The sequence below is a fragment of the Vulpes vulpes genome, chromosome 7 (genome assembly GCF_048418805.1).
Source record: "Vulpes vulpes isolate BD-2025 chromosome 7, VulVul3, whole genome shotgun sequence".
Classification (NCBI taxonomy): Eukaryota; Metazoa; Chordata; class Mammalia; order Carnivora; family Canidae; genus Vulpes; species Vulpes vulpes.
The window spans coordinates 72,328,704-72,351,513 of NC_132786.1; the positions used below are offsets into that span (position 1 = coordinate 72,328,704).

Consider the following 22,810-nt stretch of genomic DNA (forward strand, 5'->3'; position numbering starts at 1 on the left):
TGAGTGTGTATGTTGGATGAGAAGGGGAGCTTACTTTGTGAATATTCTTAATTGCTGACAATGATTTTTGGCAAGAGAAGCAGTTTATCAAGTTATAATGTTCCTCCCTGGACCTACTGCTTTCCTTTTAACCTCTGCAACACTCAGGAGAAAAGCAGCATCCTCTAACTAAGGACATGTCCACACTGCCTCTACAGCTTAAGACCAAAAGGAGAAGACAATTTTAGCAATGAGTCAGACCCAAGGACATGGGCTTGTAACAATAAAAGAAAAAAAAGAATAAAACAGAAATGGGAATGCTTAAGTATTAATGAGAGAATGAGTGCAACACCACTTTTATATTCGAGAGCCTATTGAAATATTGGTTGTTCTTATTTGAATATTATTTTACCAGAAGCTGATATCAATTATTATATAATAGGGAATCATGAACCCAAATCAGTAAAGCTTCCCTAATGAGAAGAGCTCTGGTTGACTGTATATCCATCATTAATCCTTGCGCTGAGCCTGCCATCTCACCTCCCTAAGCCTGCCTCTCCCAGACAGTCTCCTGCTTACAGGATATGATATAATACACTCCGTATATATTTGGCTTTGCAGCATCAAGCAGCAGGCTAATAGAAACGTATCCATTTGCAAACCCAGGCTATCAGCTGGCTCATGAGGTCACTCCTTCAGTTATTTTAAGAAAGTGCATCTCAAAGTCATTTTCCCCTTTATCCTGCTTTCCTGGGAGTGTGTCTTTTTCTTGCCTCAGATACAGAGGGAAGGAAAAGGCTTAATCCTCCTCACACACAATATTTGCATTTCTTCAAGGGAGAAAAAAACAATGGCTTTTTCAGATGCAAAATAAACCAACACCACATACTTTCACAAGTCTCTCTTTTCTTTTAATCCCATTAACACTCTCCAAAAGGAGAGTTCTTTATATCCATACCTAGCAGAGTCTGGTGATAATGAAATAAAGCTCAACAGCTCTAAATTAACATAAGACTACAGTGTTCAGAAAGAACTCAAAAAACACTTGGCTGAAAGAGTCTGCTCAAATCTCACCTGGAAGCACATACATTCTCTAATTCTGATGACTTTCAGCTTCTGATCCCCCACCACATTTGCATCATTTCCCACATTCCTCAGCTCTGGGTCACCCTGGCACCTGGTGAGGACACCTTCCATCCTGTTTTACTTTCAGGCTCTCTCACATCAGGCTTTCACTGGGTTTCAAGGACTCACAGGTTATGGGAAGTGTAGGCACAGTACCAGCCTACTCACTTTAAACCCTCCTCTGCCTTTTCTCCAACCACCTGTCTTTTCAGTCTTAGTCTCTGCTAGTAGAGCCCCACATTCTCAAGCTACCATTCTAATGCCAATACTCGCTTCTTATTGCCCAGCAAATCCCACATTCTTCATGAAATGTCTCTTTCATTACCTCCTGAGTCAGCTTGTTGTCTGTCAGTCAGTCAATAAGAACATAAGCTCTGGACTCAGAGAGTTGGCTCAGAACCCCGGCTCCCTCTGAATCTTAATGTTCTCAACTGCAAAATGATAATGACAAGTGTATAGGGTCAACTCAAAGGATGAGAGATAGTGGGGACATACACACACATAACTGCATTGAATTAACAGCAGTTTCACTATCATGATTCCAGTCAGCAGCACTTTACTCAAATTCAGAGAAAAAGCCAATGTTCTAAAATGGCTTTCTACTACTAAACACACCGTGATGTACTGGAAGACATTTATCCTTAGTTTTTCAAGGTGGGCATAGTGAAAAAGGCAGAAGGAGGTAGAAGAGTGAGTTTATATGTATCTGTGTAAACCTGGTTGAAGATAAGACAGAGAATGCTAGAATCAAAAAGTGACTGGGCAGCCCAGGTGGCTCAGGGGTTTAGCGCCTGCCTTGGGTCCAAGGCCTGATCCTGGAGACCCGGGATTGAGTCCCACGTCAGGCTCCCTGCTTCTTCCTCTGCCTGTGTCTTTGCCTCTCTGTCTCTCTCTGTCTCTCATGAATAAATAAATAAAATCTTAAAAAAAAAAAAAAAGTAACCATTGAGGTCAATTCAATGCCTTGAAGAAGGAAGCTGTTACCAAAACACTCCAATGTAGAGATGATTTAGGTGATTTGTTCTATGGGATTTGGGGGCATTTAAAAAAATGTGTACAAGCAGTTTCTAATAGAAATCATCAGAAAATGGGACTCAAGTGTAACCATAATAAGAAGAGAGAACTAGAACTAGGCAGCCTGTCAGAGATGTTCCATGTGCTGGGAATCTCTGGATGGGAAATGTCTCATAGTCCTGGGAAGAAGAGAGTAGGAAAGACAAACAATATATGGAGAAGGTTGCATCCACAGGCAAAAACTCCATCAAAAGTTAAAAGATGAGACCAGAGTGAAATTTAACTGCTGGTATACAAGTTCTAACTCACAGGCAGATTTTAATGTTTTACTAATTATCCACTGTGTAATTTGCCCCCATACCAAAACAAGAGGTAAAAAGCACTTTCTACTATAAAAGTTCACTTTTCAAGTCTGTACATTTGGGGGATGAAGACCATTCTTTGCTTTTAAATGCATAGACATGATATGACTTCACTGAAAGGGACGATTTTCCACCAGACTGTTACTTTATACTGTCCCAAATAAACAGTGCTCAGGCAAAAGGGACTATCAATAAGGGAAAATGAACTATGCAGTATAGAAAGAGTTAAATGATGTCTTTCCAGAATTCAGCACTGTGCTCTTATTACCAGTTGGATTAATTACTGGTCCTGGAGAGTTTTGGAAACCCAAGCTACTCAATGTGCTTGTTAAGGAAGGTTTGTCTTTAATACCCAGAGGAGACAATCAACAGGATCAGCAAAGGTAAAGCCTACCCTCTCAGGCTGTCCTTTAATTGGGCCGTAACAAGCTTTCCCAGCCTCTCATTCTGATTTAGGGTTATATATGGGCTTAAAGTGTCCTGCTTGGTCAGTAAACTCACCCCAAACCTGCAAAGAGTAGAAAGTCCCACTCATTCCGGGCACATCAGCAAAGAAAAATGGTATCAAATTCCTGCCAGTGGCAATCAAAAGTAAAGATTATGTAGAAATCACAGATGGTTTTTAAAAAGATTTTCTGAAATTCTAAAAAGCTTAATCTAGCCACAATGAAATAATTTACTATGTTAGAAATTGTCCACTTGTAAATTCTTTGCTGTTCAACAATGCATAATCCTTGTACATTCCCAAATGCCCATCTTTTCTCATTCTATCTTTGCTCCACTTGTACCCAAGTCTAGGATTTTTGAGGCCCTGGTGTCTAATTTGATTCAGTTACCAAGAAAAGGCCTCTCAAACCAAAACGTTTGTCAACTCCCCCTTTACTGAAAAGATGAGAGTATACATAATTAATTTTAATAGAAGGCTGCTGAAATCAAGTTGTGTTGGCAGGTGATGCTTTCTAGAACCTACAGGGAAACAGGAATGCGGCAGAGAAGGAAAACTGTAGAATTTTCATATTGTGGCTTCATTATTTTAATTTAAAGTTATGATCTTCCAGGTCAACAGATTCAATTACATTCAGATGGATATATAAAGGGTATTAGAAAGCAAAAGCAAAATGACATTTTTGCTATTTTTTTTCTTTTTTATAAAATTTTTATTTATTTATGATAGTCACACAGAGAGAGAGAGAGAGGCAGAGACATAGGCAGAGGGGGAAGCAGGCTCCATGCACCGGGAGCCTGATGTGGGATTCGATCCCGGGTCTCCAGGATTGTGCCCTGGGTCAAAGGCAGGCGCTAAACCTCTGCGCCACCCAGGGATCCCTTTTGCTCACTAATTAAATGATTTCCACCACTGACCTCTGTTCATAGAGACAATGAGAGTGATTTTCCTTATTAGAAATGCCAATCCTACATCCCACTCCCTGGCAGCATCAGCAGAAACACTGGCTTCTTTTAATTTCATTCCCCCATAAAACATACTCCCATAGAAACATGGGAAGAACAAGTCTGGAAGGAAAGAGAACTTCAGAGAATATATGTCAATGAAATCACTCGTTTTGAGATTCTCTCAAGCCAAACCCTCTGCTTTCTAACTCTCCACACCCCATCAACCTACCAGACTGTCTCTTTCACTTTCATCAAACTGCTTTTAAATTTGTACCTTCCCTTTGAAAGAGTCTAAATCAGTCCGTTTCTGCTATCTCATCCCAGCCATACTCTTTTGTACAAAAATCTAAAGTCCTCTTTTCCATCCATCTTCCCCAAACCAGTCACATATCAGCAGCCAGAATGTTCTTCCTTATTGGCCAAATTCTATGCATTTACATGAATATATGATGGAAAAGCACAGTTTTATGTGATGAAAGAAAACATAAATTATATATTGTACATATTTTCCTACAACTTAATTTTTCCACTCAACATATTGTCACAGAGACCTTCTCATGGTACTGCAACTAGAATAACCTAATTTTAAAAAAGTAGTTCTCTAGTATCCATGATAGAGGTTTTTTCCATTTTATTTAACCATTCGCCTGCTGATAAACATCTAGGTTATTTACAATGCTTGTAAAATGTCTCTTTGTCCACAGGTATGGGTGTTTCTCTAGCAGCAAAGTGAAACTGCTGGTTAGAAGGCATATACATTTATTTTTTGTTTTTAAAGTAGGCTCCACACCCAATGTGGAGCCCAACTTGGGGCTTGAACTTGTGACCCTGAGATTAAGACCTGAGCTGAGATCAAGAGTTAGACGTTTGACCAATGGAGCCATTCTGGCGCCCTTGCATTTAACATTTCAATAGACACTGCCAAATTGTCTTCCAAAAAGTCTGCCAATCCCATTCCCATCAACAGTACAAAACAATACTCCTTCTTTCAAAACCTCCCTCAAATTTTTTATTACTCACCTTTCTTATTTTGACTAATCAAATGTGGGGGAAATGGTAATTACTTTTTCATTACTAGTGAGGTTGAGAATCTTTTTGTATGTTTACTGATTATTTTTCTTCTTCTGAACTGTTCAGAATGCTTTGCTTATTTTTCTAATATCTCTTTCTTATTAAACTGAAGGAAATTTCTATTCTGGGTATTACTACTTTGCCATATAATTTGCAAATATTTTTCTCTAGTTATATCCTGCATATGGAATTTCTATGTCTATTCCCTTTTATTAGCATTTTTAAATATATCATTATTCTTTTACTCTACTCAAAATATGTTATGTTCTACTTAAGAATTCAGTATTTTTGTTAGTAATAATTTTGTTATTGTCTTAATCTCATCCTGCCTACCTAATATTTACAAAATGTGGAATGGCATCATATAAACATTTTTTGATAATTTTAGACGGTAGGAAAAGCCTACTTTGTACATAAGTTTTGACATTACAGTAAGGAGAAACAGTTTGGAACTATTATCTACAACAGTGGTTTTCAAAGTTGGCTGCACATTGTAATCCCCTGGGGAGTTTAAATGCTGTACATGCTGGATCTCATCCCCAAAGATTCTGATTTAATTGGTCTGCAGTATGGGCACTATGATTTTAAATTCTCCAGGTGATTTTACTATGTGGTCAAGTTTGAAGACCACTCTACTAATTTTTTTGTCATAAAATATACATAACATAAATTATGGTTTTAATATGTACAATTCAGTAGCATTAAGTACATTCACAGTGCCGTACAATCATCGCTACTACTTCCAGAACGTATTCATCACCATCCCAAACAGAAACTCTGTATGCATTAAGCAATAACTCTTCATTTCTACTCCTCTTCTGCCCATTGTAAATTCTACTCTTTTCTGCCTCTATGAATTTGCCTATTTTAGATATGTCATGTAAGTGGAATCGCACACAAGATTTGTCATTTGTGTTTGGCTTATTTCAGTTAGCATAATGTTTCTACTCTTTGGGTAGAAGAGGCCGGACCTATGCTTTTGCAAAACAACATTCAAAAAACCTAAAAGACAACTGATTAATATTTTCTAAGTAAAATGGGTCAAACCCTGTGAATAACTTCCTTCTAATGAAGCAATCACTGTGCTGAATGTTTCTGAAGGTTTTTCCTAAAAACTGGTGAGGAATTACTACCCTATTGCATCATCACCCAAGGGAATATTAAAGCAACAAAGATTGCTCCAGTGAGAGTAAGAGGAGGACGGTAAGTTCAGGTGAGGAAAGGGAAGGGACAAAGGAAAAAGTAGCAGATTTTTTTTTTAGAAGTGTAATTACTATAGAATATTTATATTAGTTCCAGGTGTATAACATACTGGTTTGACAATTCTGTGCTCACCAAAATAACTGTAGTCACCTATGTCACCATACAATGTTATCACAACATTATTGACTATATTCCTTATGTTGTTTCATCTCTGTGACTTACTTTTATCTATCTACTTACCTACCTACCTACCTACCTATCTTAAGGATTTACTTATTCAGGAGAAACACAGAGAGAGAGAGGCAAAGACACAGGCAGGGGGAGAAGCAGGTTCCCTGGGAAAGCCTGATGAGGGACTCGATCCTAGGACCCAGGATCATGACCTGAGCCAAAGACAGATGCTCAACCACTTTATATTAGTAAAGTGCCCAGGTGCTCCCTCCATGGCTTATTTTATAACTAGAAGTTTATATCTCTTAATCCCCTTTATCTATGGCACCCATCCCCCTACTCACCTACTCTTTGTATTGTGCTCTGTATTTAAGAGTTTTAGGGGTGTCTGTTATCTGTATGTCTTCTTTGGAAAAACATCTATTCAGATCCTCTGTCCATTTTTTAATTACATTGTTTTTTGTTTTGTTTTGTTTTGTTTTGGTGTTGAGTTGTATAGCTTCTTTATATATTTTGGATATTAACCCCTTAATAGATATATCATTTGCAAATATTTCCTCACATTTAGTAGGCTGCCTTTTTGTTTAGTTGATGGTTTCCTTTGTTGTGCAAAATATTTTTATTCTGGTATAGTCCCAATAGTTTATTTTTGCTTTGTTTCCCTGGCCTAAAAAGACATATCCACAAATATGTTGCAAAGGCAATGTCCAAGAGATCACTGCCTAATTTTCTTCCAAGAGTTTTATGGTTTCAGGTCTCATGTTTAGGTCTTTAATCCATTTTGAGCTTTATTTTTATGTATGGTGAAAGAAAGTGGTCTAGTTTAATTCTTTTGCACGTAGTTGTCCAGTTTTCCCAGCACCATTTTTGAAGAGTGTCTTTTCTCCATTGTATATTCTTGTTTCTGTGGTCACAGATTAACTGGCCATAAAATGGGTTTATTTCTGGGCTCTTTATTCTGTTCTGTTGGTCTCTGTGCCTATTTTTATACTGTTCCAGACTGTTTTGATTACTATAGCTTTGTAGTCTCTCTTGAAATCTGGGGTTGTGATACTTCCATTTTTGTTCTTCTTTCTCAAGATTGCTTTAGCTATTTGGGGTCTTTGGTGATTCCATACAGATTATTTGTTCTAATTCTATGAAAAATGCTATTGGATTTTTGATAAGGATGGTACTGAATCTGTAGATTGTTTTTGGATAGTATGGAAATTTTAATGATATTCATTCATTCATTTATTAATAAATTTTAAGTAGGCTCCACACCCAATATGGGGCTGGAACTCATAGCTCTGAGATTAAGAGTTGCATGCTCTACCGAATAAGCCAGCCAAGCACCCCTTAACGATAGTAATTCTTCCAATCCATGAGCACAGAATGTCTTTCCATTTATTTGTATTGTCTTCAATTTCTTTCATCAATATCTTACAGTTTTCAGAGTATAGGTCTTTCACCTCCTCGATTAAGTTTATTTCTAAGTATTTTATTCTTTTTTGGTACAATAGTAAATATAATTGTTTTCCTTTCTCTTTCTGCTACTTTGTTATTAGCATATAGGAATGCAACAAATTTCTGTATATCAGTTTTGTGTCCTACAACTTTACTGAATCCATTTATCAGTTCTAATAATTATTTGGTGGAGTATTTAGCATTTCTACATATAGTATGATGTTATCTGCAGATGATGACAGTTTTACTCCTTCCTTACCAATCTGGATGCCATTTATTTCTTGTCTGACTGCTGTGGCTAAGACTTCTAGTACTATGCTGAATAAAAATGGTGACAGTGGACATCTTTGTTCCTGATCTTAGAGGAAAAGTTCTCAGTCTTTTTTTTTTTAAGATTTTATTTACTTGGAGCAGGCCCGGTGGTGCAGCAGTTTAGTGCCGCCTGCAGCCCAGGGCGTGATCCTGGAGACCCAGGATCGAGTCCCGCGTCGGGCTCCCTGCATGGAGCCTGCTTCTCTCTCTGCCTGTGTCTCTGCCCCTCTTTCTGTGTCTCTCATGAATAAATAAATAAAATCTTTTAAAAATTTATTTATTTATTCATGAGAGATACAGAGAGAGAGGCAGAGACACAGGCAGAGAGAGAGAGAAGCAGTCTCCATGCAGGGAGCCCGACGCGGGACTCGATCCCGGGTCTCCAAGATCACACCCTGGGTCGAAGGCAGGTGCCAAACCACTGAGCCACCCAGGTGTCCCAAGTTCTCAGTTTTTCACCACTGAATATGATGTTAGTTGTGAGCTTTTCATAGATGGCCTTTATTATGTTGGTATGCTCCCTCTAAAAAATATTTGCTGAGAGTTTTTATCATGAATGGATGTTGTATTTTGTCAAAATTTTTTTCTGCATCTCATGAGATAGTCATATGATTTCTAACCTCCTCTTGTTAATGTGAAGTATCGCACTGATTGACTTGTGAATACTGGACTGCTCTTGCAACCCTGGAACAGATCCCATTTGATCATGGTGAAAGATTTTTTTCTTAAATGTCTTGTTAAATTCAGTTTGCTAATGTTTTGTTGAGGATTTTTGCACTTACGTGCATCAGAAATATTGGCCTGTAGTTTTCTTTTTTGTAGTGTCCTTTTCCGGTTTTGACATCATGGTAATGCTGCCCTCATAGAAGGAATTTGACAATTTCTTTTCTTCCTCTATTTTTTGGGATAGTATGAAAAGAACAGGTATCAACTCTTCTTTAAATGTTTGGTAGAATTCACCTGTGAAGCCATCTGGTCTTAGACTTGCTCGTTGGAAGGTTTTTTCTGTTTGTTTTGCTTTATTTGTTCATTATTTTTCAAACTTTTTATTTATTCAAGTAATCTCCACACCCAATATGGGGTGGAACTCAGGACCCTGAGAGTAAGAGCCACATGCTCTTTGACTGAGTTAGCCAGGTGCCCTGGAAAATTTTTTTATTATTATTATAATTCAATTTCATTACTAATAACTGGTCTGTTCAGATTTTCTATTTCTTTCTGTTTCAGTTTTGGAAGAGTGTATGTTCTAGGAATTTACCACTTTTTTTCTAGGTTGTCCAATTTACTGGCATATAATTTTTTACAGTATGCTCTTATAATCCTTTTTATTTCTATGGTGTCAGTTGTTATTCTGATTTGACCCCATTATCATTATGAATGCCCTTCTTTGTCTCAAAAAGGACTGAATTTTAAACAATAATGCTGGACTGGTCTTTCCAGAGATGCTTCTTCTATATTATAATCTTTGCGTGGATCTCTTCTAAGACAAATTCCAAAAGATTTATAGCCTCCCAAGAAAAAGACAATCCGACTAGATTCCAATGTGGTTAAAGAGTAGAACTGATTTCCCACGAGCAAAATCATAATAATTGCTTAAAAACTCTTCAAGCAACAACGTAATTCCTAATTTCAAAGTGTAGTCTGGGAATTAGCAGCAGCATTGGCATCACCTGGGAGCTTGCTAGAAGCCATAATCTCAGGTCCCCACTCAAGACACAGTCTGCATTTAAATGACAAGACTCTCAAGTAATTCTTACGCACCCTCAAGTTTGAGAAGCATGATTTAGCTTTGGTTTCTGGTCTGAAGTATCCTATAAAATTTTGCAAACCTGGCTTCCAAAATCTCTGAAAAAGATGCTTCATTATTTCATTGCAGAATCTACACTAAATTAATGATTTCTTCTGCTAAGCCTTATCTCAACCTCCTTCAACTCTTATGCCAGTAGGCAGGCAGATATGGGATAAGTTCTAGCCACTATTCTTTTTTTCTTTTTGAAAATATTTTATTTATTTATTCATGAAAGACACAGAGAGGCAGAGACATAGGCAGAAGGAGAAGCAGGCTCCCTGTGGGGGGCCCGATGTGGAACTCGATCCCAGAACCCCAGGATCACCCCCTGAGCCGAAAGAAGACACTCAACCACTGAACCATCAGGGCATTCCCCTAGACACTTTTCTCAAAGGTCCCTAGAAATGCAAGTTTTCATTTTAGCACTAAAAATATTACAGAGCTATGTGTTTTTTATCACACACAAACGCACACATACACACTAAGACTTTAACGGGATCAAGACAGGGTTATAATAGTTTCTATTTTTAAGTAAATGTTTATGTAAATATTCTATTTACTAACATGGCATCATACTCATACCAAAACCAAAAATAAATTAAAAAATAACAAAAAACAAAACTACAGAGCTGCTTCCTAAAAGAACCAGAGCATTAGTTCACACAGAACTTAAGATATTCTATCATATGTAATTTCAATTTGTGTAGGAGACAATTTTGATAAAACAAGAAATTTCTTTAAAACAGTAAATGTTTAGTGTAGATTAGTTAAAATACTCCTCAACCTGAGTGATGATCATAATATAATTTTACAGAAAGAGACAGAGAGAGGGAGAGAGAAAGAAAACACTGGCAATATGGACTTCATCATTTAATTCCATTTGTTTGTCACTAATTTGCCTCATAAATTGCTTCCTCTCTTTATGGCTCAATTTTAAATATATGATCACCTGTATTGTCCCACTTCATTGCTTAGCCAAATAAAAATTCCAGGTCCACTAACTTTCTGTAAGTGAAAAATGGGTGAGAAATGGTAATGTTCAGGTCACTCAAAAGTTAATATAGGTAATATATACAGTTAGTATAAGTAATTGATAATACTATCTTTGTGTGATGTATTCATTTTCAAAGCACTTTCCCATATAATACCTTATTTTTAATTTCTTTGACTCCATAAAGTAGGAGGGCATATATTATTCTCACTTTCAGATAAAACTGGGAACCCGGGCTCTATGTGGTAGGAATGGGACTAGAGACTAGACCTTCCAACTCTAATAAACCAGGCTAACTTTCAAATTTGTAGATAATAATGGAACCAACCCATAACATTAGAACAATATTGAATACAATTTACTCTTTAGATGATTGAGTACTCATCTTAGGATTGCATATAGAATTATATTTGTCAGTCTGGATCATCAATATAAACATTATTCATCTCCACAGCATTCAGTGCAGATAAGATGACTAATAGAGTTGTCTAGTTAACCCAAGTCCATCTCTGTTACAATGCACCTTTATAATTCTGGAATTTAACACTTCAAGGAAGTCATGAATTACCCATATGGTCTGGATTCTAGAATTGGTATCCAATTAAATTTCCTCATCCTTTATGGTTATCAATCAACCATATATGAGTTCTGCTTCCTTGACTATGAAATAGAAATTATATATGTACTCTGGAGGACAAGGATTAAATGAGATACTCCTATAAAAACCTAGTAGTGTGTCTCCCAAAACATAGTAGCTATATGAGAAAAATAAGAGAAAGAAAAAAGAGTTGTTGACAACTTCATCTAAAGTTCAACAAACTTGTACTTTAAAAAAATCAAATTTAGGGGCATCTGGGTAGCTCAGTCATCTAATCATCTGCCTTTGGCTCATGGTCCTGGGATTGAGCCCTGCATTCGGCTCCCTGCTCAGTGGGGACCCTGCTTCTCCCTCTGCCCCTATCCTCATGCTCATGCTCTCTCTCTCTAAAATAAGTACATAAAATCTTAAAAAAAAAAAAAGAAAGAAAGAAAGAAAAATTCAAATTTAAATATAAAAATATTTTTGTGTTTCTATTTATGCTTATTAGACAAAGAAAGTGAAAATCACTCATAATGCCACCATGTACAGATAATCACTGTTAATATTTTGGTTTTACAGTAAGTTTTACATACACACAACACACAGAGACAAGTTTTTTGTGCACGTTCTAAACAAATGAAATTGATTAACTCAATTATGTATTCCCTGGGGGAAAAAATCTAGCCCTCTCCTAAACAAACAAAAAATAAAGCACTAAACAAAGTATTAAACAAAGCAAATTAGAGAACATATGTAATGTTATTTTACAAGCAGTTAAAAACTACTGGAACTCTCTATCCCACTGCAATAGAGAAAACGTCAGCATTTTTGGTGTCTAATATTTCCCTGAATAGTAAATTTCTAGTCTAGTTTGGGAGCTCCTGTTTTTTCATATAAATTCTAAACATCACTACTCTAACTTATTCAAGTACTTTGTTCCCAGATTTTTCTATTATAAACAATGCCATGAACATATATCTTTGCTCACCTGGAGGGCATGACATACATATGTTAAATTTTGTTGTTTTTTTTCATATGTTAAATTTTGATATGCACTGTCACCCAGCTTTCTGGAAAAATAATACCACTGAGCATTTCTACTGACACTGTGTTAAAATGCTTGTATTCCCATTCCCTCTCCTACCTAGGTTTAGTTTGAAATAATACCCTGTTTTTACTATCATTAATCATGAAAGGTTTTGGTATCAATTAGAAAAAAAAAAAAAAAGGTAACTGGCTCACATTAATAATTAAAAAAAAAAAAAAAAGATCCAGAGGGCAAAATCCAGGATCCAAATACGCAGAAATTACCATCCAGTTAGGAGCTGGGGTTTTCAACACCCTGCTCTCACTCCTCCTCACCATCTGTTTGTTTTATTTGTTGCATATTACTTTTTAGTCATGATCTGTGATGAGAAGGGAAAGGATGGAATGTAGGATGATAAAGAATGTGCATGCTCCCAACAAAGTACCTCTGAGTCTGATCCCTGATTTCAGTACTAACTTCCCTGGGATCATTAGACAAAGCTCTCCCAAGTGTGTATTTCACAAGAATAGAAAACAAAAGTTTCAAATGTGACAAAGGAAAAAAAAGCCCATCACGGTAGAGGGCATAATGCCTCTCATAGTATTCTTAACCATAAGTTTAGTTAACGTTTTATCTACCTTATATCTGAGGTATAAATTCTTTACATCAATCAGGTAAAAAAAATCATCTTATGTTTTCTTTAATTAGTCAGAATGGTCCTAAGGACAGAATAATAGGTATGAAGTGACAGGAAAAAAGTTTAGTTAATGCTTTCCTTTTGGGGATCCCTGGGTGGCGCAGCGGTTTGGCGCCTGCCTTTGGCCCAGGGCGCGATCCTGGAGACCCGGGATCGAATCCCATGTCGGGCTCCCGGTGCATGGAGCCTGCTTCTCCCTCTGTCTGTGTCTCTGCCTCTCTCTCTCTCTCTCTCTCTCTCTCTCTGTGACTATCATAAATAAATAAAAATTAAAAAAAAATTTTTAAAAATGCTTTCCTTTTGAACCATTATTTAGATATTCTTCAAATGTCCAGAGAAAGATCTATGAATCCAATAAGCAAAAGATCACAATTTAGCTTTATAAAATATTATATGGCTTTAGGCTAAGCTGCAAGCTCAGATTCAGCAGGAAAAAAAGCGTTACCCCCTGAGTAGCAGCATCAGTGTCTGCAGCCAATGAACATCCACTTGGAAGACTTACAATCCAAGTACCTACCATGCTGGATTCATTTTACTCTGAATCTTAGGTCATTTACTGAACAGATACTATTATTTAAAATTCAAAGGTTATTTAGGTGCCAGGAGCTGTAGTAGACAGCAGTAAAGAATGGAAACTAAATTCCTGCTCTCAAATTCTAGCTGGAGAGATAGATCACAGACAAGTATAAATGTTCATGAATAAGATAATTTCAGGTAGCAAACAGTGTTACCAAGACAGTAGGATAGGGGGACGCATTCGGCAGTGACTTGGTAGCAAGGAGAAGCGCCATTAGATGGGATAATCAGGAAAGGCTGGTCTTAGGAGGTAATGTCTGAGCCAGACTTTGAATAAGATAAGGTTAAGCATGTAACGATCTGGGAGAACAATGTTTCAGGCAGAGAAAACAGTAAAAGCAAAAGAATGGGCTTGGAGTGTGATAAAAAGAGGGCCAGTGTGGCCAGAGCACAGTGACTGAGGGCGAGTTTAAAGAATGAAGCTAGGGCAGCCTGGGTGGCTCAGCAGTTTAGCGCTGCCTTCAGCCCAGGGCGTGATCCTGGGGACCAGGGATCTAGTCCCATGTCAGGCTCCCTGCATGGAGCCTGCTTCTCCCTCTGCCTGTGTCTCTGCCTCTCTCTGTGTCTCTCATGAATAAGTAAACAAAATCTTTAAAAAAAAAAAAAAAGAAGGAAGGAATAATCAACTGTGCTAAATGCTGCTGGAAGACTGAATAAGATCAGGAAAGAAAACTCACAACTGGATTTACCAAGAGAGGATTACATTAATAAAGAAATAGGGCAGGAAAATATGTTATAAAAAAGGCATTTGATCTTGATCAAGCTGTTACTTTCAAAGCTATTTAAAATGGACCACCTCAGCAAAACTCCTCAGGAATGCTGATTTCTCACACTAAGTACATCTTGACTTCCTTGTCAAAACAAGAGGAGAAGCAATGACTCAGGGGGATGTCCTTCTGAGTGTTCTGTTCTTACTTCCCAGAGAGGGGAACCTTCCTTGACGATAGTGTGGTGGTATTCGGAATTTACATAGAGGAGCAACTCAGCCCAAAAGACTACATTTACTTGCCCTGCTTGATGGTGATTCATCAAAATCCTAACAGCCACCTGTCCAAACCAATTCCAGACTATAAGCTTCTTTATCTAACCCAATGGCCCAAGTGAAAGGAAAGAACTGTGAACCAAGGAGGAGACCACATCCACACTCTCGGGTGGGAGCATTCTTCTGACACTACATTCTCTTCCCCAAGGCTGCTACCACCTCACTGTCAGACTCAAGCTCGGCTCTCTCTCCACTGGCATCACTGAGCACAAAACTAAGAAGTGTGACCAGAGGCCCGCCCACACCCGGGCCACTTGTCTTTCTGTCTCCTCCTCACTTTCCACCCCTTACCTGGGTCATTTTGTCCACAGAGACTGGAATTCCATCGATGGTGAGAGGTGGCAGCTCTGAGTTAACCTCCTGTGGCGCGGGGGCGTGTTCTGCCAGGGCAGACTCCAGGTCTTCCAGGATCATGCTCTTGTACTTACGCACCTGCAGGGAATTAAGGGCAGGAGTAAACAAGATGCCCAGCAACCAGGGAGGGTTGGTGCCAAGCAACCGGAGAGTGGGTGGGGCTGGCTCCCTCAACCATAGCAGAGCCCTAGGAGCAAACACTTCTACAACTAGCAGGTAAAAACACCCGCTGGCCCCAAAGACATCATACTATACAGAATTAAGTGAAAAGATGATGAAATTGCAGGTAATAACAGTAGAAAGGAGCCAGTGGGAAAGGTTTTACAGAAATACTGCTTCTTAAAGTCACATTTTCTCATTCAACGCCAGCCCTATTACCTGTTCCATGTCTAATAGGAATGGCGTTCTTTATTCTGTTTCTCAGGCCATTTGATAAAACCTAGCTGTGGTAGTTCATCACTAAAATCATTTTCCAGATCACCAAGGACTTTTGTCTCTAAAACTCTAAGCAACCTATCTGAAACTGCCACTACTTTCCTGCAAGGCCAGACTACCCAACAGGTGATTCAAGTGATTGAGAGGCTCAGCTGAAAGGCTTCAGAGGGGAAAACAAGTGGTGTATACTGGAGCTACCTGTCAAAGGTGTCACTATCAGCAAGGCCCAGGGTCAGAGAGAGCCCCACAGGTCAAGCCCTCCCTCCTTTCTGGTACTCCCTGGTGAGTGGTAAACTTCAAACCCATGATGTCTCTGTAGCTCTGGCATGCCCAGGTCTAAACCAGATACCATTGTTCTGACTCCTTCCCTTCCACTACCAGTGAAAGATCTCCCCAAAGACAGAGAACTTAACAGCAGCACATTTGTACATGCACACATTCTTCCATGATGAGTAGAAAGGGTAGGCAGACACAGGATCCTACAATCACCAATAATGCATTCATTCCCTCACAAGAATACACAGGGGGGTAAGGACACATTGAGAGATGACAAAGAAGACATGGAATTATAGAAATATAACAAGATGGGATAGGAAATTAACTTGCTTTCAGGGCTCAAGCCATTATCTTAGAAATAAAGGGAAAAGAAAAGAGGTTTCCCAGAAATTACGACAATATTCAAGTCCTAGGTTTTTTAAAAATTTTTATTATTTTTATTTTTTATTTTTTTGGTTTTCTTTTTTTTAAAAAAAGATTTTATTTATTTATTCATGAAAGACACGGGGGGTGAGGCAGAGGCAGAGGTAGAAGCAGGCTCCATGTAGGGAGCCTGATGTGGGACTCGATCCCAGGACTCCGGGATCACGACCTGAGCTGAAGGCAGATGCTCAACCAGTGAGCCACCCCAGCGTCCCAGTCCTAGGTTTTCTATTCCAGGATGGACTCTCAATCAGGCAAACTTCCTTAAAAGTATCTCATTATGAGGATTAAAAAAAGAAAGATTCCCATACTCCACCTCAAGCGTATGGAAAAGTAAAAATTATTGTTGGTTATGAAGTACAACGTTTGCAGTTACAGAACCTTCCAAATAGGTTAACAAAGGGGATGAAAGAAAAATAGTACAAACACGTATAGTCATTATCATCTTAGAGACTCAGTTTTAGCCTGGTTTCTAACAACAACAACAACAATAAGTAAGTTTTAAAAATCATTGCCAATATATTTACTGTAACATAAGCAGCTAGTGTTGCCATGCCAACTTTAAGGATTTGTATTTTCTACTTTCTAGTTTCTGTATCCTATGTAGAGTTTTTTGTTACCATACCAGAGAAAAATCAAATCTTATAAGCCTAAATTCTGGTCTTTGAACTTTAATATACCAGGTTGAATCATTGTATTAGTATGCAAGCCATAGTAAGAGTGAATAATAATAGCCTAAAAATAAATTTCACGGGCAGCCCGGGTGGCTTAGCGGTTTAGCGCCACCTTCAGCTCAGGGCATGATCCTGAAGACCCGGGATCGAGTCCCACATCGGGCTCCCTGCATGGAGCCTGCTTCTCCCTCTGCCTGTGTCTCTGCCTCTCTCTCTGTCCGTTTCTCATGAATAAATAAATAAAATCTTTAAAAAATAAATTAATAAATTTCACTGTGCTGGAAATACTTGGCAAAGACAGGAAGTCATTAGATTATTATTATTACATTATTAGCTGGTTTCAAACAATTTTAGCCATTTTTATGGATCAGTAAAATTCTAGGAATTCATCTCCAGGCACTTTGCTAAACTTATCAGATCTATATAATTCCTTAAAATATCTTGAGTTTCAAAAAAAACCAAATTGCTGGTAGAGCATTCCTCTGAGTAATTTACAACAAAATAACTTCAGCTGTGACCACAGTGTTTTTAAGGTCATTCAGTAAAGTTTCCCACAGTGATCAAGCTAGCGCTTCAATTCTATCTGACTTCTCAATTCTGAGGTACATATTCTTTTGCATTTATCAGTGCTCTGAAATCAGGATACATCTTAAAATTGCTGTGGATGAGGCAACTTGGGGCACCGTTGTCACAGACTGCACACCTGTGAACATGGCTTTTCTCCCTAGGATCATGACTGCAATCCCTTGCCTTTTCGATCAACAAACCATTTGAGAAAGGAATGTGAGTCTTGGTTGCAGTTAGATAATCTCCCCAGGGATCTTTCTAGTAAGATCAAGAAGCACCAGCATCAAACTTCTTGCATCTTAGAAAAAAGTCTAGAGACTATAGCAGAGCACTTCCTAAAGACATGCAGCACCACCCATGCTCTTGATGGCACAGAGGACAATATTACATGAAATGTCACAGACGATGATGACTTTGCAATAAGAAGTCATTCAGAAGCACTGGACTGTGAAAGTGAGAAGTTTTAGGAATACCAATTTATTTCACTTTCATTTTCCTTTTTAAGGTACTATATAAAATGCAATACTATTAAAATCTATGTCTAAATAAGCTTAAAAGAGTTCTCTCAATAAGTGTAAAATAAAAATTTTAAGTGATCAGCACTGTGTCAGACTTTGTCAGTGGTTTTTCTATCTTCATGGTACATATATGATGGTGCAGCTTATAACTGATCATGTCATAGACACAATAATGTAGAGGTTTGTTTTTCCAACTTCTATCTTCTATTCCAAAAACCACAGCTTAAGCCTTTGTTACTTCATACAACTAACTGGTTTTACAAAGTTAAAACCACTTAAAAACAAAATCAGCTGGTCTGCCTACCAAGCTCTCTTCCCCCAATTCATCCTGTATATCACTGCCATTTATAAAATATCTGAGCCCTGGGTGCCTGACTGGCTCAGTAGAGCCTGCAACTCTTGATTTCAGGGTTGTGAGTTTGAGCCCAGAGATTACTTTAAAAAAATTTTTTTTTAAAAATATCTGAGCCCCTTTGGAGCTGCATGAAAATAAATAAATAAATCAATTAATTAACTAACTTCTGAAATAATGGCTTATGATAGTTAAATATGATTTATTAAGCACTTACTATGTGTCAATCACTGCATATATTATCTCAGTTAATCCTCACATAATTCTATAAGGAAAATACTAGTATACCCATTGTGCAGCTAAGAAAAACAAGGCTTAATAAACTTAAGTGACTTACCCAAATCATAGAGCTAGTACATAGTAGTAATATGGCTGCATATCAAACTAATTTTTATCTAGCTCCAAAGCCTGTATGTTCAGCCACTTTGCTATCATTTATCTTTTTCTCAAAATCACTTCTCCAGTTCCCCACATCTCATAGGATGAAGTCTAAACTTCTAAGCCCAGCATTTCAACCTTTCTAATCACTCCCCACTTTTCCAATACTCCACCGGGGCCACCAGATACAGTCATGCTTGCCTGTAGACTGTGAGAATGGCACTCTCTGAGCTGGCCAGTTTCCTCACTAACTTTTTCATCTAGCAAGTTCTTTTCTACCTCTGGGTCTTTAATTCTGTTTCCTATAAAAAAATCTTTCAAGGCCCAACTCAATTTCTACTCCCTGTAAGAAAAATTCCTAGGTGTTCTTGCCATAATTCTTTGACCCTTTTAAATTCCTACAAAATCAAATGATCACTTATATTGTTATATATACCATATACAACTAATGTATGACATCACTATCATTACCTATGTTATGAAATATTTCACATATTCAGATATGTGCAGATGACATATAACAAACATTCTCCTAGTTGCCAGAGGTGGAGAGTGTTTAGGGTGTTTAAAAGAGCCATTAGAGTTCTGAGCATGGAATGTGCTTGCTGAGGATTTAGGAATTGGCTGCTCCAACCGTAACATCAATGGGTCTTTAATCAGGTTGCAAAAACAATCCCAGACAAGATACCATAATTCTTTTGTATACCTTAAGACTTTCTGGAGAAAAGAGGAGTCTTCAGGAAGGTCCTATGAAAGATTACAATTTTTTTTCTTACCTATGTACTTCTCTGAGATTAAAAATATGTTGTCATCTGGGGTATATAATAAAAAGATGCCCCAGTGCAGAGCTGTTCTCAGACCCATGATCCTGAAGCATGCTTGGCATGGAGCCAGACCATAGGCTGTGGCCCATGAAGTTATGTTGGCTTTCACCCTGTTCTCTCTCTAGCCCCAGTGTCAGCCTCTTTTCTCCCCTGCCTCAGTCCAGATCTCTAATTTTCTCCTCCCTCTCTGGATTTCTAGTTTTGGACCCTGAAACCTCAAAGGACAGATTCTTTATCTTATACTTTATATCTAAGAGTGTTATTTGCTGAGTATGTAAGTAAATGAAAACTTTTTACTTCACTATTCAAAAAATTTTTAATTCCAATATAGTTAACATACAGTGTTATATTAGTTTCAGGTGTACAATAAAGTGATTCAACAATTCTATACATTACTCAGTACTCATCATGATAAATGTTTTCTTTAATCTCCATCACCTATATCACCTGTCCCCCCACCCACCTCCACTTGGGTGACCACCAGTTTGTTCTCTATAGTTAAGAGTCTGTTTTTTGGTTTGTCACTTTTTTTCTTTTTTCATTTGTTTTAAGTTCCACATATGAGGAAATCAAATGGTATTTTTTACTTTACTATTTTTTAAATATGCTTCCCCATTTCCTGTAACTTGCAGGCCATTTTTAAAAACCTATATAAAAAAGTGAATGAGTTAGAACAAGAAATCACAACCAACTCTCCCACTCATCTACTGGGAAAATAGAATTAAAGACCGAAGGATGATTTTAGAGAAGCTGGTGACAACGCCAGGGCTACCTCTTGCCTCTGTGCCTGTGACTAATTTCTGTACCTGTAGAACTGGTTAGTCATATCCAGTGTATCCCCATCTAAATGTTACAGATTAGACTCCAAGGAAAGTGCTCCACCTCCAGAAATTCCTGAAGTTCTTCTGGAAAAGGATGGAAATTCTTTCTCTATTCCTCAACAAAATATTTCTGGGCCTATTCCTACTGACCCTATAAAAGTATGGGATATAGCAGTAAGCCAAGAGAATGCTCTCGGGCACAGCAACTTGAAAAACCTACCATTTGCCAATGTTCTTCATGCCAGCTCTCTATAAACATATATAGGGGGATGATAATCAACTTTAATTAATTTCTACTGTTCCCCAGTGAGGTAGGTATTATCCTTATTTTACACATGAGGACACTGAACCACATGTAGGAAAAATCAATGTGGGTAACTACTCAAAAACTCAAAGCTTAAAAACAGTTTCCACAAATATGGAGGCCAAATTGAATGAGCTTGTGTGAATGTTAATAATGCTGCCTTTTAGGTGGGAGCCCCACCTTCACTAAAAAGGATATTCCAAAGGGCCAAAACACACAATGGAGTTGTTCTGGAGGTCTTTTAACTTATTTTTTGTTTGTTTGTTTGTTTTAAAAAGCTGAGGCTTAAGAAGACAACAGTTTTAAACTGCAGAGAACATTAGATCTGAGAGTCTAGATCCCAAGCAACTTAAAAAACCTTGAGTTTCTGACTAAGGGAATCTCATTCTACATCAAAGTCAAAGGCCCTTTCCAAGAGATCAGCTTAGTTTTAAGTTACTTCACTACCTCACGTTACAAATATAGACATGGCATAAGTGATCTCTGAACCCAGTAGTTCCTCCAGCCAGCCAGCCATCAAACAAACATTTATTCATCTCCTATATGTTAGCCACTGCGCTAAGGGTGGGCCAGGGACAAAATGGAAAGCAAATTTATCCATCAGTGTCCCATTATTGTGCATATTCTAATCTAGTGGAGAAGATGAACAAAAAATAAATATATAATTACAAACTGGAACAAGCACCATAAAGAATGGCAGAAGCTAACTTCACAGTTCTTTACTTTTCAAGGTCTCAACTGAGATCCAATGTAGGATCAGAACTTAGAAACCGAATCTTTATTGCTGAGTGCTGCCAAATGTTTGAAGATGCTTTATTCATTCAACAAATATTACTAAGCAACTACTCGTGGCAGGGGCAATGTATGGTTCCTGGAGCATAATGGAGAACAAAGCAAACTCAGTCCCTCCCATCCTGGTGCTCACAGTCTAGCTGGAGATAGACGTTAGTCAAATAATCATACAAATGAACATAGATTTATAATAAGTACACACAGGATTGTAGAGAACTGGAAGGTAGCTCTATTTGTTCCCTTTTAGAAAAGGAGGCAAAGACTAAGAAAATGAGATTAAACTTAAAACCCCATATTTAATACCCTGGACAAATCTATAAAAGATGTAATACTCCATCACCTTGAACCCAAATTTTGACAATGGCTCTATCAGAAGTTGGGAAATGTTGAGCAAATTGCTCAGCCTCTCTGAGCTAGCATTCTCTTGCAAAATGAAAATAATCATACACGCACATCTCAGGATTACTGCCAGATTTACTGAGAATATGTATACTTCAAAGTTTTAGGGCACCTGGGTGCCAGTTGATTAAGTGTCTGCCTTCGGCTCATGTCATGATCCTGGGGTTCTGGGATTGAGCTCTATATTCTGAGCAGGGAGCCTGCTTCTCCCTTTCTCCTGCTTGTGCTCTTGCTTGCTCTCTTGCTCTCTCAAATAAATAAATAAAATCTTTTTAAAAAAACCTGCAAAGTTTTATAAATCTGCCATATTATACAAATGTTAGTTATAACAATCCTCTGTATTCAACAATTCCATAAACATGTATAAAATGCAGACTGACTTTTAAAGCAGGACCAAACTCTATGGTTCTATAATTTTGTTCACCTAGTACATCATCTCGATCTGAAAATATTAATAGAAAGACCAATGTCATCATTATACAATGGCAGTGTAGCAGTCCTACCTCTGGATGAGTCATCAATTTATCTAACTAACCCCTTATCTCTGAACATTTAGGTTATTTTCAATAAAAAAAAAAAATACTATAAAGAGTACAGTGACTGATATACTTGTACATCTATCTTCACTCATTTAACCAATTATTTCCTTAGGATAAAATTTCAAAAGGAAGCTGGGTTAAAAAGTGTACATTTGGGGCACATTTTATACTAGTTGCCAATCTCCCCTCTAGAAAATTACACCAATTTAAACTGCCTGTTTGACATACCAACACTGCAAATTGTGTATCTTTACCATGTTTACCAACCTAAGCAATGTAAAATGGCTGTTTTAATTTCCATTTCTTTGAAAATTTTGACATCTGTTCTTCCTCCTCCTGTTTATGTCCTTTTCTCTTTTGTCTTTGGGCGTCTGAAA

The 22,810-nt window shown here is 37.8% G+C and overlaps 1 protein-coding gene across 21 annotated transcripts in view; it reads right to left on the reverse strand.

Moving 5' to 3' along the window:
* The window catches only part of NRF1 (nuclear respiratory factor 1), a 135,054-nt gene that overhangs the window by 48,246 nt on the left and 63,998 nt on the right, over positions 1-22,810 (reverse strand). For all 21 annotated transcript variants that reach the window (XM_072764076.1, XM_072764079.1, XM_072764071.1 and 18 more), the window contains one exon: positions 15,069-15,209. In XM_072764076.1, the coding sequence (XP_072620177.1) occupies positions 15,069-15,209 (141 nt within the window). The remainder of the gene's footprint in view (positions 1-15,068; positions 15,210-22,810) is intronic.